General features: G+C 43.6%; 1 protein-coding gene across 2 annotated transcripts in view; it reads left to right on the top strand.

Moving 5' to 3' along the window:
• CCDC60 (coiled-coil domain containing 60) overlaps positions 1-19,734 on the top strand; it is a 236,956-nt gene that overhangs the window by 89,198 nt on the left and 128,024 nt on the right. The window contains exons 1-3 of one of the 2 annotated variants that reach the window (XM_068246328.1): positions 1,382-1,466; positions 3,583-3,647; positions 19,281-19,363. In XM_068246328.1, coding sequence (XP_068102429.1) covers positions 3,618-3,647; positions 19,281-19,363 — 113 coding nt within the window. In that variant the 5' untranslated portion in view covers positions 1,382-1,466; positions 3,583-3,617. Of the gene's footprint in view, positions 1-1,376; positions 1,467-3,582; positions 3,648-19,280; positions 19,364-19,734 lie in introns of those variants that run through there. The other variant, XM_068246317.1, reaches the window with a different exon arrangement.

Below are 19,734 nucleotides of genomic sequence, written 5' to 3' on the forward strand. Positions count from 1 at the left end.
GCCTATTGGCTAATCACGAGACATTGCTCATGCAAATAAGCATTTGCTTTCGCATGCCTAAATATGCAGGGTCAAAAACCAAAAACCGCAAAACAATCGCCCTTCGAGAATTAGTTCATGCTATACAGCACTATCCAGGGGCGCCACGAGGAGGCTTCCCATTGCCCCCATACAACCGGGGGGCCGCGGGGGTCCCAGGCACTCTCACCGCCTGGAACCCACACAGCGGCACCCCGGACGGGGGAGGCAGGGGGGTGCAGGCGATCTCCCCAGCGTGGCCAGCGCCGGGAAGAGCCGCCGGCACACACCTCCTCGTGGCGCCCCTGAATAGTGCTGTATAGCATGAAGTAATTCCCGCAGGGCGATTGTTTTGCGGTTTTTGGTTTTTGACCCTGCATATTTAGGCATGCGAAAGCAAATGCTTATTTGCATGAGCAATGTCTCGTGATTAGCCAATAGGCCAAATTTGCAAAGCCAGATTTGTCAGGTTCACTTGGTTGATGCACACATGTTCTTTCTCTGTTGTAATTTACATCTGTATGTACTAGCTGCCTCTCCTGGACATGTTAACTGACTCTGATGTGGTGTGGAGCAAAACAATATTTCTCACAATCTGGTTGCAATCAGGGATCCATCAGGTTTTCCCCCTATTTTTGTTGTGCAGAAAAAAATCAGTTGCTCTCCCAGACTGCTCTGGGGAAGAAGGGCAAATTACATCGCTGCCATGGCAAACCATCACTGAGAGATGGGGCTATATAGGAGTTTCCTGCTATATATAGATATAAGAAGCATTTCTTCCTCCGAAACCAGGATAACCAAGGTAAAAATGTATGATCAGTATGATCTGGAATGTGTCATCAAAGTGTCCGTTATGGCTGCATTTCACTCATGATAAAATGGGTGGGAACTGCAATGGAGACCGGACATAGACATAAATTTAACACCTGCATGCAGCGAGTTACAATAATGTAATTAGTTACAACAACGCAGTGCTGTGAACAGGCCCATAGAACTGTATGGGCAGTAAGTAAGCAAGCAGAATTATTCTGCAACGCAACTGATGCTCTGTGAGCCTTAACCTCCCACTTTTCCTGCATGAGTTATTAGATTTACAGAGAAGAGACCATTACTACCTATTTTTTTTTAAATCCACTGACTGACAGTAAACTTTAACACTTATATTTGCCAGTCTTGTTAGAAACACCATGGGATGGCCCTGTTTTATATACACATAAAAGCTGAATAACATTTATTATTAACTATTGCAATTAAAATACAGAGCTGAACTGAATGGATTGTGTTTTACTCAACAAAGCTGAAACTTCATTGTCATGATCAGTAATACTGACACTTGTCATTAATATATGTATTTCCAGGAAATAAAACCTGAGGAAACCACCCTTGAAAATAACATTCCTGAGGAAAACAGATCTGAAAGCTCATCGAAACCACCTCTACCGAAAATGGTGACAGTTATACGTATTTTCATAAGAGAGTTCCATGTTATTATTTCTAGTGTTGTTGGGTTTTTTCTTCTTTTTTTTTGTTTCTTCTTTTTTTGTATACTTTGGACCTAATCTTTTTTTTTTTCTGCTGTAGAAACACTCATAAAAGCAATAGTAGACCAGCCTGAAGCCTTATATTTACTTACAGTCCTAAGTCAGGATCAGATCATAGCACATACACACAATTAGCTTCAGCTAGCTGAACCCAGTAGATATAAGATGACACAGGATGAAGATTTTAACCACTTCACCACTGAGGGGTTTTACCCCCTGACCACCAGAGCAATTTTCACCTTTCAGCGCTCCTTCCATTCATTCGTCTATAACTTTATCATTACTTATCGCAATGAAATGAACTATATCTTGTTTTTTCCGCCACCAATTAGGCTTTCTTTAGGTGGGACATTATGCCAAGAATTATTTTTTTCTAAATGTGTTTTAATGGGAAAATAGGAAAAATGTGGGGAAAAAAAAATTATTTTTCAGTTTTCGGCCATTATAGTTTTTAAATAATGCATGCTACTGTAATTAAAGCCCATGAAATTTATGTGCCCTTTTGTCCCGGTTATAAAACCGTTTAAATTATGTCCCTATCACAATGTTTGGCGCCAATATTTCATTTGGAAATAAAGGTGCATTTTTTTCAGTTTTGCGTCCATCCCTAATTACAAGCCCATAGTTTATAAAGTAACAGTGTTATACCCTCTTGACTTAAATATTTAAAAAGTTCAGTCCCTAAGGTAACTAATTATGTATTTTTTTCAATTGTAAATTTTTGAATTTTTTTTTAATTACAAAAAAAAAAAAAAATGGGGAGTGTGGGAGGTAATGAGTTAATTTTTTGTGTAAAAGTCATTTATTTGTATGTGAAAAATGTGTAGGGTGTAGTTTACTATTTGGCCACAAGATGGCCACAGTAACTTTTTGCTTTATTGCGACCTCCAAGCCTCCTTCCGGAAGCTTGGAGGAAGAATAAGGAGGCTGGACACGTGAGTTTCTTCTCACAATGATCGCGCTGCCCATAGGAGAGCAGCGGGTCATTGTGGGGCTTAGATCAACGAACGGGAATGGATTTTCCCGTTCATTGATCTCCGGGCGAGCGGGCGGCGGCGTGTTTACTAGCGGCAGGCGGCGTGTTTACGAGCGGGAGCGCGGACAGCGTCGGGAACGCGGAAAGTACGTGTTTCTCCGTCCCTGGTTTTTAAAGGATGGAAAAAGGGGCGGAGAAATACGTACGCGCGGGGGTAAAGTGGTTAAAGGGGAGAACTGTAACCAAGGATTGAACTTCATCCTAATCAGTAGCCGATACTACCTCTCCCACAAGAAATCTTTACCTTTTCTCAAATAGAACATCAAGGGATTCTGTGTGGCGGATATTATGGTGAAGCAGCTCCCACAGTGTGATGTCAGCACTTTGTTGCATTGTTGGAAATAACAGCTGTTTCCAACTGCCATGAAAACAGCATCTTCTTTCAGACATCACCTGCCAGCATTAAAGACGTCACCATGTGATAAATGTCAGAATGTAAATCAGGGTGAGGATAGATTTTAAAATGGGCAATCACTGACTAAATCATTTATAAATAATTTTTATAAAAATTGCCTTATAGGGCCCTTTTCCACCAGCGCGTTTGCGCTGGCTGAATCGCAAAAACGCAAACCGCTAGCGATTTTACAATCGCTACGGTTTGCTTTTTAACATAGGAATCGCGGTAGGTCATTTCCACTACCGCGATTCGTTTTTTACTTGATCGCGATCGCGCCGCGGAGCGACTTTTGCCGCGATTTTGCTATGCAGTGCATAGCATAGCAAAATCGCGGCCGCGAACGTCGGGGAATCGCCGCTAATTGCGATTCAGCAATCGCTAGCGTTCAGCGTGAACGCTAGCGATTGCTAGTGGAAAAGGGCCCTTACAGTATACTTGCACATAAGCTTAATTTTTCAATGGGGCCATACATTGCAGTGGAGGAATGTTTGGCTAACCTTTAGAATTGTTTGCTTCCTTTGTTTCCTTCATATATTATATAATTTTTCACCTTGCTTCTTCTATTCCTCTGTTATCAATGTTATTTGTAGCTGAAGAACTTTAGTGGACTCAAACTGCATTTCCCATGGCTATAGCATCAGCACCATTTACACCTGTAAGTATTTACCATTGATGGACAGTGATCACTGGAAATACTGGCTAGCTATTCTAGTCATTCTACTCAGTGAGTTGTTGCAGGTTGAGATTTCTGTAATACTTTCTCTGAAAACCCTAACAAAAAAACAGGCTCCATGCTAAATGCTTGGGATTTTCAAACTATGTTGGTTGTGTTACTATCTGCTTTATGTAAACACTTATTTACTGTGCTAAAAAAGGTGGTGGGTTTCTATGACTTGTCACTTTACACATTTATTTTTAGTTATCACTGTAATATACTCCTACTCCTTTAACCACCCTGGCGTTCTGATTAAATCGCCAGGGTGGCTGCGGGAGGGTTTTTTTTAGATAAAAAAAAAAACTATTTCATGCAGCCAACTGAAAGTTGGCTGCATGAAAGCCCACTAGAGGGCGCTCCGGAGGCGATCTTCCGATCGCCTCCGGCGGCAAGAGATAACACGGAAGGCCGCAATGAGCGGCCCTCCGTGTTTCGCTTCCCTCGTCGCCATGGCGACGAGCGGAGTGACGTCATTGACGTCAGCCGACGTCTTGACGTCAGCCGCCTCCGATCCAGCCCTTAGCGCTGGCCGGAACTGTTTGTTCCGGCTACGCTGGGCTCGGGCGGCTGGGGGGACCCTCTTTCGCCGCTGCACGCGGCGGATCGCCGCGCTGCAGCGGCGATCAGGCAGCACACGCGGCTGGCAAAGTGCCGGCTGCGTGTGCTGCTTTTTATTTGGTGCAAATCGGCCCAGCAGGGCCTGAGCTGCAGCCTCTGGCGGTGTTGGACGAGCTGAGCTCGTCCAGACCGCTCAGCAGGTTAACCACTATACCAGTGGTCTCTGCCCCCTTAACCACTTCAGCCTTCAGTGTTTTTTCACCTTGTGCATTCGAGCAATTTTTACCTCCCATTCATTTGTCAATAACTTTATCACTGCTTATCACAATTAAATGATTTATATCTTGTTTTTTTCCGCCACCAATTAGGCTTTCATTGGGTGATACATTTTGCTAAGAATTATTTTTTTCTAAATGCATTTTAATGGTAATTTTAAGAAAAAAATGGAAAAAAAACGCATTATTTCCCAGTTTTAGGCCATTATAGCTCTAAAATAATACATGCTACCATAATTAAAACCCATTTATTTGCCCATTTGTCCCGGTTATTACACCATTTAAATTATGTCCCTATCACATTGTATGGCGCCAATATTTTATTTGCAAAAAAAAGGTGCATTTTTTCAGTTTTGCGTCCATCACCATTTACAAGCTCATAATTTAAAAAATAATGGTAATATACCCTCTTGACATGCATATTAAAAAAGTTCAGCCCCTCAGGTAACTATTTATGTTTTTTTTTATTGTAATTTTTTTTTTTTTTATAAAAAATTTATTTGGGTATTTTTTGGAGAGTGTGGGAGGTAAACAGTTAATTTTAAATGTAATTGTGTGTCTGTTTATTAAAAAAAATTGTTTGTAGATGTAGTTTTACTATCTGGCCACAAGATGGCCTCAGTAATTTTTTTATTATGCGTCCTGAAGAGGAGACATAGAACTTAGAAGATTGCGGCTTCTCATAGAAGCCATTCGTCTTTCTAACGGGGACTTAGATCACTTAACTGCATTCCCATTTATTGATCTCCGGGCTAACGGGCAGCGGCACGTCCAAAAGGCTTAAATGGTTAAGGACCAGAGAGCATAGGTACCATAAACGGTGTTATACCGACGAATCGCCGCATATACCCACCGCAACCGCCATCCACACCGCATGCAGAGAACCTCAGGCCACCCACTCTGCTGTCTCTCTGTCGGCAGAGTTCCTGTGAGCCGGTCAGGAGCTGCTTTCATTGGCTCCTGTCCTGACCCTGTCTATTAATGTAAGCCAATGGAAGTTGCTTACATTGATAGAAAGGGTCAGGAGCCAATGAAACTCGCAAAGTGCTCTGTCATCGTAAGACGGAAGGGTGAGTGAGCTGTGGTGGGCAGAGAGTGATTGGTGGGAATGATGAGTGCAGCGAGAACGTGTGGCGGCAGTGAGCTGAAATCTACGCCCTGGCAGCCACAACAGCATCAAAACTGGGCATAGATTTCAACTAGCGTCGTCCTTAACTGGTTAAATGGCAGAAGATAATTGTACTTTACCATATTTCTGCTGAAAATGTTTCAAGGCAGCCAAAACTATTTTTTTTTTTAATTTAAGGTAGAAGGAAAGGTTATACAGTAAGTTCTGATGTGTTCTCACTACAGTCTGCATCCCTTTTTAGGGAGAATACACCTCATTTCCTTTCATCTTTGTGGAGCCTCAGGGAAACAAGAACAGTGTTGTTGGTGTTGACTCTTCAGTTAATTCTATTTTGTAAAGTGGGAAAGAATTTGAATCTAGTGTAACTGAAGCCCCAGTTCAACCTATTGTCAATGCATATGATAGTAAATCTGCATTAATTAGCAATACACAGACTTTTACCTACACCTTTTTCATTAATATATTGAAAGTACACCCATCTGGCTTTTTTCCTTTAGTTAATTGCTACCAGAAGAGTGGCTCCACCAGCACAGATTACCTGACCTATCTATCTCTTCCTTTTGCTCAGTTAGATTACCTCTTTGTGACTAGCACTACAGCATCTAAATCAGTGTGAAATAAAGCCTTCCCATATTCTCCCCAGTGTGTTTATAAAAGCTCTGAGTATCTTTGTATCTGTCCTGCCTCATTATTTCTTTACTGGGAAAAGTACAGATAGCCAATGTACATTGCATTTCTAATAACATAAATGTTCTGTTGTATGTACTTTTAGGAAAAAAAGCAAGACTGGACTAGGTTTTTAAATAACAGTCCTGCTAGTGGTGACCATCAGAGTCCACCTTAAAGCCCAGGTAATCACTGGGACAGGAAGGGAGGGCAGCATGGTGGCATAGTGGATAGCACTCTCACCTTGCAGTGCTATATTCCTGGTTTAAATCCCAGCCAGAGCACTATCTGCATGGAGTTTGTATGTTCTCTCAGTATCTACGTGGGTTACTTCCGGGAACTCCGGTTTACTCCCACATTTCAAAAACATACTGATAATTTAAGTGGCTTCCCTCTAAAATAGCCCTAGACTACAACGGACATATGACTGTGGTAGGGAAGGGATTAGATTGAGAGCCCCTTTGAGGGACAGTCAGTGACAAGACTATGTACTCTGTACAGCGCCGAAGATGTCAGCAGTATGTAAATACAGTCTAAAGAATAGTACTAATAATTCTCTTTAATAGCGCTACAGACCGCAGACAAAATCTGACATGACTTTGCCTTTGACTTTGACTAACTTTGCTCTGATTTTTATCAAATTAACAAAACAATTTTGTCTGAACTTAGGGCTTAAAACATTTGTGTGTAGACAAATTAAAACATACTGTTTTCTGTTGGGAGTTCTGATGTATGTAAAAAAAGTGATAGCTAAAAATAAATGCTTAGAGCTGAAAGTCAAAATAACCCTCTGTGTTTTCATTAGACAGGACTGCAGAAAATAAAAAAAGGCTGATAAAAAGCTGGCAGTATCACAACATCTGCAGATGAAGCTATTCTAATTTTTTATTTGGCTATTCCAAGAGTTGGATGGCTGAAAATCTTTACTGCCATTCTTGCTTCTACATAGACTGAAGACAGCAACGTAAGAGTTGAGAAAAACTGTTCCGCACTGGGACACATACAAAAATGAAATCCACAAATGTGGCCAGGTGCTCTGAGTCTCCCATCTCCATCAGTTATTATTACTATTATATTACTGCATCGCTGCTCTGTATATACTTGTGGGTCTTAAGATGTTCTTGTTGCCAAGGAGCTTAATATGCTGGTTCATTTATTAAATACTGTATATGTTTTATACCAAACTATGATTGCTTAGTATGTACGTATATGGTCCTAATTTTACAGTTTTAAAGTTTACATGTTTGAACCTTAGACACCAGCAGCAGTAGCACCTTGTAGAACGATGATATGTATGTGTATTGCATGAGTACAGTTGTGTGGTACAGAATGTAGCCCTGTATTATGTAATATTAAATCACATCCATTTATGTTTCATGTCGAAAATAAAATGTGTTATGACCACATCCTCTTCTCCCATTTTCTCTCTTATTTGAGCCCAAGTGTGCCCCTGGTTTTATTGGATCCTCCCCTGGTGCTCTCTGACTACAATACAGCCATACTGAGGCTCATACAGGATTTGTCAGTGCCATTTTAATTGTGTTGTTTCGAGGGAGCTTAGAGAGGAGAACAAATGTAGGAAGCTAGCAAATGGAGGAACAACAGCTCTCTGCTAAGAGCTGTGATATTTTATATTGCCCTCCATAATGTCATCGAAGCTTATTGATTTATTGTTATTCAAACTAAGTGGAAATGACAAGCACTCAAACCAAACAGCAACAGACTATTGAAGGTCAACGCACACTTTGGATGGAAAATGTCCAACTTTTAATGAGGCAACCACAGGATAGGAAGAACAGCTAAGACCAATAACATGATTCAGACCACATGTCCGTAATCATAGCTAGTGGAGCTTTGATTAAAGAACCTCTATCGTGACAATCGTAAAATGTAAAATACATGTATACACATTCAAATGAGAAGTACATTTCTTCCAGATGAGCCATAAATTACCTTTCTCCTATGTTGCTGTCACCTATAGTAGGGAGTAAAAATCTAACAGAAAGGACAGGTTATGGAGTAGCCCATCTTCTCATGGGTGCGCTCCTGGTTTTCTTTATTTTCAAAAGCACTTAGCAAATTGCGGTTGCTCCATCCAACTGCCCAAAAAGTTTGAAGTCGTGGGGAGGCTGGCCAGCATCTTTGTATAAATCTTTTTCAGTCAGAGTCTTTAAAAAGAATAAATACCATGCTAAGACTCCCCCATGGAGAGATGGACTAGCCCAAAACCTGTTGGTTCTGTCAGATTTCTACTACCTATAAGTGACAGCAACATAAGAGAAAAGTATGGCTTGTTTTACTCTGGAGGAAATAACTTTTTTTTGTATATCCACATGTATTTTAAAGTTTAATTTTTTTTCGCCATAGTGGTCGAAACATGTTAGCCATCTTAGCTGTTTTCCTATCCTGTGGTTGCCTCAATAAAAGTGGTACGTTTACTTTCCAAAGTGTGCAGATTCCATTGACCATATTGTTTGCTACAAAGTTTTCTGCACCACTGGCTTGAAAGTGAGAGGTAGAGTAGTTCTCTTCAATCAAGACTTTTGAAGGGCTTTAGCGTGGGCTAGTCATCCAGTAAAAGATTCTGATTGTGTAACTCCATCCAATCACATTCATAGCAGGACATACAACCTGCATTTCTACTAGAGATGTAGCGAACGGTTCGCCGGCGAACGGTTCCAGGCGAACTTAGGGGGTTCGCGTTCGCCTGCACCAGGCGAACTTTTGCGGAAGTTCGATTCGCCCCATAATGCACTATGAGGGTCAACTTTGACCCACTGCATCACAGTCAGCAGGCACATTGTAGCCATTCAGGCTACACTAAGCCCTGGAGCCCCACCCCCCCCCCCCTTATATAAGGCAGGGTCCGTGTGCCTGCTAGAGAGAGGAAAGGGACAGCTGCTGAAGACTTTTTCTCCTAGGGACAGATTAGTTAGGTTCTAGGCTACTTTGCTTGCTCCTGACTGATTATTATTGCTTTTAAAGCACCCAGCAACAGCTCTTTTCAGAGCTCAACCTGTACATTTTTTTTTTCTGTGTGTCAAACTGACACTTTTGTTGCATGCACAGCCTTGCTAATTGATATTGTGTGTGCCACTGCCAGCAGCCCAGCACATTCAGTGACTACCTGTGTGTGTGACAGGGAGCTGCACATTGTACTACCCAGTACTGCATATACCCCAGTACCTGTTGTGTTTACCTCATCACTGCATATACCTAGCTTTGTGTTGAGTGAACCCACCTCACTGCATCTAACTACCTGTTGTGTTGAGTGAGAACCCACCTCACTGCATCTTAAGTACCTTTACTGTTCAGTGAACCCAGCTCACTGCATCTAACTACCCAGTACCTGTTGTGTTTACCTAACCCACCTCATCACTGCATATACCTAGCGTTGTGTTGAGTGAACCCAGCTCACTGCATCTAACTACCTGTTGTGTTGAGTGAGAACCCACCTGGCCACCTCACTGCATCTAACTACCTGTTGTGTTGAGTGAGAACCCACCTGGCCACCTCACTGCATCTAACTACCTGTTGTGTTGAGTGAGAACCCACCTCACTGCATCTTAAGTACCTTTACTGTTCAGTGAACCCAGCTCACTGCATCTAACTACCCAGTACCTGTTGTGTTTACTTAACCCACCTCATCACTGCATATACCTAGCGTTGTGTTGAGTGAACCCAGCTCACTGCATCTAACTACCTGTTGTGTTGAGTGTGAACCCACCTGGCCACCTCACTGCATCTAACTACCTGTTGTGTTGAGTGAGAACCCACCTCACTGCATCTTAAGTACCTTTACTGTTCAGTGAACCCAGCTCACTGCATCTAACTACCCAGTACCTGTTGTGTTTACTTAAACCACCGCATCACTGCATATACCTAGCGTTGTGTTGAGTGAACCCAGCTCACTGCATCTAACTACCTGTTGTGTTGAGTGTGAACCCACCTGGCCACCTCACTGCATCTAACTACCTGTTGTGTTGAGTGAGAACCCACCTCACTGCATCTTAAGGACCTTTACTGTTCAGTGAACCCAGCTCACTGCATCTAACTACCCAGTACCTGTTGTGTTTACTTAACCCACCTCATCACTGCATATACCTAGCGTTGTGTTGAGTGAACCCAGCTCACTGCATCTAACTACCTGTTGTGTTGAGTGTGAACCCACCTGGCCACCTCACTGCATCTAACTACCTGTTGTGTTGAGTGAGAACCCACCTCACTGCGTCTTAAGTACCTTTACTGTTCAGTGAACCCAGCTCACTGCATCTAACTACCCAGTACCTGTTGTGTTTACTTAACCCACCTCATCACTGCATATACCTAGCGTTGTGTTGAGTGAACCCAGCTCACTGCATCTAACTACCTGTTGTGTTGAGTGTGAACCCACCTGGCCACCTCACTGCATCTAACTACCTGTTGTGTTGTGAGAACCCACCTCACTGCATCTTAAGGACCTTTACTGTTCAGTGAACCCAGCTCACTGCATCTAACTACCCAGTACCTGTTGTGTTTACTTAACCCACCTCATCACTGCATATACCTAGCGTTGTGTTGAGTGAACCCAGCTCACTGCATCTAACTACCTGTTGTGTTGAGTGAGAACCCACCTCACTGCATATAGCTAGCATACCCCCGAGATGGACAAAATGGACAAACCAGGTAGAGGAAGAGGTAGAGACAGACCCAGAGGAAGGCCACCAGGCACCGGCAGGTCTGTGGCTGTGCGAGGTGGTGTTGCTGTGATTTCATGCGGACCTGCCCCAAAATACAGTGCTCAGAAGAAGGCACGTGCCATCACTTCCCAAAATCATGAGGAGGTGATTGATTATTTAACACAGAACACCTCATCTCCCGCAGCCACCAGCGCTACAACAAGCACCACATCCGTTGCATTTGACACTTCGCAGGAGTTATTTGGTGGTGGTGGTGGTGAAATCACTGATTCCCAGCCACTACTGCAACAACAACAAGAAGGCGCAGGTACATCACCTCATACGTCTGAGTTAGGTGGCGATAGTATGGACGTAACGTGTGTGGATGGGGATGATGGTGGACCACCTGAAGTTGGTGCACTTGAGGAGGTGTCTGAGAAAAGCGCAGCTGGCCAGGAGGATTATGATGACGATTATACGGATACCACATATGTTCCCAGTAGAGGAGATGACCAGGGGGACAGTTCAGAGGAGGAGTCAGAGAGGAGTAGGAGGAGACGACTCCATGATAGAAGCAGAGGGAGCTCGTCCTCAGAAACAGCTGGGGGCAGTGTCCGGCGCCATGTATCGCCAGCTATGGCCAGCCAGCCAACATGCCCTTCAACGTCAGCTGCTGATCCCACCCTAGCGCCATCAGCCCAGGGGGGCTCAGCGGTTTGGAAATTTTTTAACGTGTGTGTCTCAGATCGGAGCAAAGCCATCTGTTGTCTCTGCCAGCAAAAATTGAGCCGTGGAAAGGCCAACTGTCACGTAGGGACAAGTGCTTTACGAAGGCACCTGGAGAGAAGGCACAAACAGCTATGGCAAGAACACCTGAGGAAAAACAGCACCCCTCAAAAGACAAGCCACGGAGAACAACCGCGGCAGCCGTCACAGGGGGCTTCTGCTGCTCCACGTTCCCATGGTATTGTTCGTGGCTGGAGGGAGGAAGAATGGATACACTTTTAAACAATTTAAAAATACAACAACCATCTAAACTTTCAAACAATTTAAAAATACAATCATCTAAACTTTCAAACAATTTAAAAATACAACCATCTAAACTTTCAAACAATTTAAAAATACAACCATCTATCATTTTCAAAAAATTTAAAAAAAGGGCAAAAAAACTTGCCCTCCGTAAAACATTCTTGGCAAATGCTTTCGACTTGGTTTGTCTTCCGCTGGCTCAAGGGTCCATCTGACCACAGATGCCTGGTCTGCAAAGCACAGTCAGGGCAGCTACAGCATGGGTCTCAGCAGGCTCCCACTTCGGGCCGAAATCCAACCTTCATTCCCCGCGGTGACAATGGCAGACTTGCCCTCCATAACGGATTCCCGTTAAAGGATTTAAAGTTAATTCATTTCAAATACACAGCAGGGCCTCGAAAGTCCGCCTCCTGTATTGTTATTTTTGGTCACTACCTCGGGGCGGGCGTGCATGCCTGCCTGCTGCCCTCCTTGGATGTGTAGTGGTAGCCGTTTCTCAGGCTCCACACCGGATTCCATCCCTCATTCCCCGGCCATTACCCGGGGTCACAAATGGCAGACTTGCCCGCCTCCATATGATTCTTGTGAAAGGAATGTGGTGTCATCTTTGCCCGCCATAACTGGTTCTCGTTAAAGGATTTAAAGTACATTCATTTCAAATACACAGCAGGGCCTCGAAAGTCCTCCTCCTGTATTGTTATTTTTGGTCACTACCTCGGGGCGGGCGGGCGTGCATGCCTGCCCGCTGCCCTCCTTGGATGTGTAGTGGTAGCCGTTGCTCAGGCTCCACACCGGATTCAAACCCCTCATTCCCCGGCCATTACCCGGGGTCACAATGGCAGACTTGCCCGCCTCCACAGGATTCTCATTGTAGTGGTACTGAACAAGTACACAGCAAGTAAAAAATGTAATTTAAAAACAAAACGTAAGCTTTTTAACAATGCCATGGAGAGTTGAGAAGGAAGTCACACATTACCTGACATCACTGAGTGAGGAAGAGCAATCTCGCCATGTTGCGCAGTAGTCCAGCATGGCTGTCACTACACAAGCAGCTGTTTGCAGTGCGTTACACAGTGAGTTTGGTGTGTCAGTGTGAAGCAGTATTCTAATTACACTCCCTGATTGATGTATACACATGCAAGATGTTTGAAAGCACGTTAGGGCTGCAATTTAGCATTCAATGTGATTTCTGCCCTTAAAACGCTGCTTTGCGTCACATCCAGATTTTTCCCCGGGACTTTTGGCATGTATCCCACTCCACCATGCCCCCCTCCAGGTGTTAGACCCCTTGAAACATCTTTTCCATTACTTTTGTGGCCAGCATAATTTTTTCTATTTTTCAAAGTTCGCCTCCCCTTTGAAGTGTATTGCGGTTCGCGAACTTTTCCATGAACCGAACCTTCCGCGGAAGTTCGCGAACCGAAAATCGGAGGTTCGCAACATCTCTAATTTCTACCTCTAATGTAAAACATAGACATTGTATACTCACATTTGAAAGTTTGTAAACTTCAAATAAGGACAGCACAAGGCTGCCACTTGTATCCTAACTTCTCCTAAGATTTACCCGACTTGAAACAGCATACTCAGATCTAGGCTTATCTCTCTCATAAAGCCATTAAATAAGATACAGTGACCAGACGTCCCAGTTTACCTGGAACTAGTCCCAGAGCTAGGGTCCACTGTCCCAGCCAAAAATATGTCTCAGACAATGTGCCATGTGGGCCGCCAATTGTCCCAGCCACTGGACTTTGTGGAGTCAGAATTTGCTCCCATGCTCCATGCTCGCCTCCTGAAAACATTGGTCCACCCACGGATCAGGGACGTTACTGGGGGGAGGGGGCAAGGGGTGGCATTTGTCCTTGACTGCAGCATCTGGGGATTAGTGGGTGGTGCAGGACACAGGACAAGACAGTCATTAGAGGGTCTTCTTCCATTCCTCCTCCTCTTCCAGTCATGTGTGGCATGTGGCTTCGCCCCCTGGTCAATAACCTGGGCACTGTAGGGCAGCAAGCCTTGCTGTCTACTGCTTGCTGTGCAGAGGGTGTGGCTTATTCAGAGTTAACCATTGGGAGGGATTGGTGTGTGTTTAAAGCTCCACCCCCTGCAAGCCATGTGGAGATGGTGTGCAGGGGGTGGCAACTGAGACAGCCAGATGGTGAGGGACCCTGCAGAAAATGTCTCCCTTTTTGCTAGTGAGCCAGATGGTGAGAGACCCTGCAGCAGGCCCGGATTTACATCTGGAGAGCCTATAGACACAGATGTTCTGGCACCCTAGACTTCACCCTTCACAAACCCACAAACCCTCAGCGAACCGCCCTGCAAGTGTGCTGGTAGGCCCAGCTTTAACCCCCCACCACTTCCTCTGCCCGGCGTAAATAGTCACAGATACCCGTTGGTATTAGGTAACAAGAAGTACCTTAAATATTAAGTAGCTTGAGGTGCCCCAAGTATTAGGTAGCATGAGATGAACTTAGCTGAAGGGAGATCTTGTCATTGGAATGCAGAGAGCTGGGGGAGTAACCTGTCATTTATGCTCTGCTCGGGACTCTGTATAGGGAAGGAGGGAGGTAGGCGCTGGGGTAGGGGAGTTAGCTGCCTTTCTATCATCAGGCGCCTGTAAGCACGTGCCTACAGTGCCTTATGGAAAATCTGTCCCTGCCCTGTAGAAAGAGTCTCCCTTTCGCTAATGAGCAAGATGTTGAGGAACCCGGCAGATAGTGTCAGTCAGAATCTTCCCACCCATCCCTGGAATGGGTGGGGAGATTCTAACTGACAGAAGGGGTCATCTGCATGATGCCACAGTATCGCTAAAAAAAGGGAGACACTATGTACAGGGTATCTGTTTGCACCTGCTTCTGTGTTCTCCTTTCCAAAATGATAGAATCTTCTACCACCACTACTGCCTGCTCTATCACCTGTGTTTTACCCTTACTCTGATTAACTGTTTTATTCCCACCATTGTGTGTCGTCCTTCACCTGTCCTATCACCCATACTGTGTTTTCCTCTCCACTCTGACTACCCATCTTTCTTCTTTTCAGTCCCCCGCTTAGCTATTTCTGGGCTGAATACTTAAAGGGAATCTGAACCAAGTAAAATAATTTAAAATAAACATATGATGTACCTGCAAATGAATATTACATACAATGCCATCAGTTCTTAGAAGCTCACCATTTTCTTCTTCCAATCAATCCTTCCAGTTCTGACAAGATTTTGTCAGAACTGAAATATATCAGTTGCTGTCAGTTATATATCAGTTGCTGTCAGTTATAGGTGACTGTTAGTGCTGAGTAATATATTGGCGCTTTATAAATACAATAAATGATAATAATAACCAAAAGGACAACTGATGAGCAAGTTAATGCCCATGTTTCCCTATGGCTCAAGCGGGCAATATTACAGTTTAAAGCGGAATATAACCCTGCATTTCAACTTTGCTCTAAAACATTATTTACAGCATATTATATGCAACCAGTATTTTTTTTTACTGGACCAGCATTGGAAGGGTTACACACAGAGCTTTAAAGTTCTGTGGATAGAAATGCCGACGCATCCGAAGTTTAGATAGATACATTTAAGTAAACACAATGTAACAAGTGTGGAATGTGACACACACACTCTCTGACTGTGCAGGTGCTGGAGGACAGCCAGAAAGTGTGTAACATTGCGTTTACCTAAATGCATCTATCTAAACTTTGGATGCGTCTGCATTTCTATCCACGGAACTTTAAAGCTCTGTGTGTAACCCTAACAATGCTGGTCTAGTAAAAAAAAAATGCTGGTTGCATATAATATGCTGTAAATAATGTTTTAGAGCAAAGTTGAAATGCAGGGTTATATTTCGCTTTAACAGTGTGCTGACCCGGAAGCTGCGATGGGGTAATGGCCATGTTCAAAATAGAGGATGGAGAATTCCATTAATCACAGTGGACATACAGGACGCAGGATAGGAGAAAAATTGATGAGTAGACTATATGCACGGGAGCAGTAGTGTAGCTAAGAAGCTGTGGGCCCCAGTGCAGGTTTTACATTGGGGACCCCAACCACTCTTAACATAACAATTGATATGGTGCACCAAAACCTGCCAAGGACCACAGCAGTATCAGAGGTGCTAGATGTGGATGGAAAACAGTGTGTAATTGATCCCTACTATTCAAAGCATCTATGGAAGTGAATATTATCAGCACAGGACCAATAAATAGCTCAGTGTTCTCCCCAGGCTCTTTTAGCCGGGTGCTCCACCCGGCTAGTTCTGGTGACCATCGGCTCACCTCCTCCTATGCTGTAAGCAGAGTTGCTCTCAGAAGCACTGGCCCTGCATTCTCTTATCTCACCCCACCTGGCTACTTTTTCATGCCACCCAGCTACTATTTCATGCCACCCGGCTGGAAAAAAATTCTGGGGAGAACACTGTAGCTAATACTGTGGTTGATGGATATTTGCTCGGGCCCCTCTGGCCCAAGGGCACTGATGCGATCGCAACCTCTGCAACCCCTATTGCTACGCCACTGCACGGAAGGTAAGTATGACGTGTTTATTTTGACTTTCAATTTTCAGTTCAGATTTGCTTTCAATTTTACTTCAAGGTATTAAAGAGGCACTGTACTGAAAAAGCCAATGAATAAAATTGTTTATTTTTTACAATATTAATTTAGAGAATATTTAGTCAGTGTTTGCCCATTGTAAAAAACACTTCTCTCCGATTTACATTCTGAAATTTAACACTTGTAGTGACATCTTTAGTTCTGCCAGGTGATCTGTACGGAACGTTCGTTACTGAAAGTTCTATTTACAGAGTAGATACAGCTTGCTTGGCAGTTGGAAAAGCTGTTATTTCCTGTGAGCAATGAGGTTCACAGACAGCAAACTGTCAGGATCAGATATCCATCAAACTTGGAAATTTCATTTAAAGAGGAACTTCAGCCTAAACAAACATATTGTCATTAAGTTACATTAGTTATGGTAATTAAAATAGATAGGTAATATAATCTCTTACCCACCCTGTTTTAAAAGAACAGGCAAATGTTTGATTTCATGAGGGCAGCCATTTTTTTGGTTGAAAGGAGGTGACAGGAAGCATGAGACACTGTTCCAACTGTCCTGTGTACTGATCACCCCTCCCAGTTGCTAGGCAACGTGAATAACAACATAGGAAATCCCATCATGCTTTGCACAGCATCAGGGAAAAAAGCCAAAAGGCCGTTTTCTTTGATGGGTGGAGCTTAGCTAAAAATGCAGCTAAAAATGATACTTTGGTAAGAAAAACAAAGTTCTGTTGCTGTGAAACTGTTAAAGAACCACCAAGCCTTTTCAGTTCTGCTGAGTAGATTTTTAGTCCGGAGGTTCACTTTAACTTGCAGAAGTCATTACAGAATCAAAGAGCTCTGTTGGGCTTGGGTACCAACGCAATCGGACTTGACCAATCACTCTGCAATTCTTCAATGAAGTCTAATTCCAACATCCATTTCACTTCTTTTGAAGCGGCTTTCCTACGGGCTTCAGGATGCGATATGGTTTAATAAACATTTCAGCCTTGGGCTCAGTAATAATGTTATGTTTCATCATATTAGTGAGCCCAGGGAATTCAGAAAATATCTCATTCTATTACTCTTTCACCTGTTGCACCAGCAACTTAGAATGTGTGGAAGCTATTTTGATATTTTCAATGCTGACCTGGGGTACAACTCTCACACCAACCATAACCAGCGCTGTCTCTCTCTTTTATCCCCCTGGCTGAAGAACCTTGTATGTCACTTCCCCCAAAATTAGTTGATAGACTAGATTAGCTTATGATAAAATATTTGATCATGCTTTTACGTGTCATGTGAAAAACTCCATGCAATGTCTTACGTTTACATTAATGCACTGCAGCTGCACATACAGTTTGTTACTGTATTAACACCATTATCTGTTAAATGTAACTAGAATCGGATAAGCTAATTATAGCTAAAATAGATTTGGGCGCGGCTATTTAATGTAAATTATCGGTTTTGTAATTTTTCACTCAACTTTGCAAATGTTTGGGCCCCGTTGCGAAATATCGAAATTTTACGTAAAACTATAAAGTACGATTGGTAAATAGAGGTTTGTGAAACTAAATCAAGACTTTTATTGTCTGATATTTATGTTTATTACAATATTCAACAATATCGATATATGTGGATTATATCGATATATGTGGATTATATCGATATATGTGACATTATGATAAATAAAGATGTGTAATGATGTAATTACGGTAATTAACAATTATGTCTTTAAAGTAAAAGGTCCAAGTAAAATAAAAATTAAAAAAAAAGATCCACTTACCTGGGGCTTCCTCCAGCCTGTGGCAGTCGTCCTGTGCCCTTGTTGCAGCTCCGGAGGCTCCCGGTCTTCTCTGCTGCAAAACTCGACTTCGCCAGATCGGGTCCCGGGTCGGCGTCTTCTGCGCTCCACGGAGCAGGTCACGTGGTCCGGCCGATGTTATCAGGACAGTACTGCACTGTAGTTCTGTGCTTGCGCAGTACCGTCCATGATGACGTCGGCCTAAACATGTGACCCGCACCGTGGAGCGCAGAAGACGAGCCGGAACCCGATCTGGCGAAGTCGGATTCTGCAGCAGAGAAGACCGGGAGCCTCCGGAGCTGCAACAAGGGCACAGGACGGTTGCCACGGGCTGGAGGAAGCCCCCAGGTAAGTGGATATCTTTTTATTTTACTTGGATGTTTCCTTTAAGATGTGTAATGACGATAACAGGTCACTCTATGCAATTATTTATTTACGATAATATGTGTTATTACGATATTATCCTTTCTATGTGTAAAAGGGAGTTTATGCACTGGAAGTGGTTATGCACCACCGGGGGGGGGGGGGGGGGTAGGGTTAGGCACCACCAGGGGGGTGGTTAGGAACCACCAGGGGGTTGGTTAGGGGTGAGGGATAGGTTAGGCAGAGGGAGGGTTATGTGTAAGAGTAGTGTTAGGTATAGTTAGGGTTAGGCATGGGGATTGGTTAGGGTTAGACACCACCATGGGGGGGGGGGGGGGTTGTTAGGCACCACCAGGGGGATGGCTAGTGTTAGGCACCACCAGGGGAGGGTTCTGTGTAAGAGTAGGGTTAGGTTAAGCTGTACTGTCAAATTACATTACGATATTAAGCATTAATATATTTTCGTTATCAACTTTAATCTGTTTTAAAACGGTATATTTTGTTAATCAATTTCGTTAATGTACCGGTAATAATCGGAATTAACGATTGGTCTCTGTTTTGTACCCACAGCCTGCATCCCTTGCACCCTCTGTGTATCTGAGGCATAGGAAGAAGGATACAAGCAGCTTCAATAGAGAGCTCAATCATACCAGGTAGACTTCTATGATAATGCTTCCTAATGGAATAGGGAGTCCTTTTGCATGCATAGCCTTATATTACTCTGCTTACCGAATATACCTAAATATAAACCATTCTCAGTATAAGCAGACTCCTCCGTTACCTTATAATAGCTACAAATAGTGGTCTTAAAGTGTACCAGAGCTCATTAAAAGAAAAAGATTTATACATACCTGGGGCTTCCTCCAGCCCCATCCGCTCAGATCGCTCTCACGCCAATGTCTGCAGCTCCGGTATCGGGTCCCCGCACTTCCGTCAGTCGGAGCCAGTCTACGCAGGAGAAGTGCGCTCTTTGCGTATCTCTCCAGCAGCTGTTGGAGAAATGCGTAGATGGCACACTTCTCTT

This window comes from Hyperolius riggenbachi, chromosome 1, assembly GCF_040937935.1.
Source record: "Hyperolius riggenbachi isolate aHypRig1 chromosome 1, aHypRig1.pri, whole genome shotgun sequence".
Lineage (NCBI taxonomy): Eukaryota > Metazoa > Chordata > Amphibia > Anura > Hyperoliidae > Hyperolius > Hyperolius riggenbachi.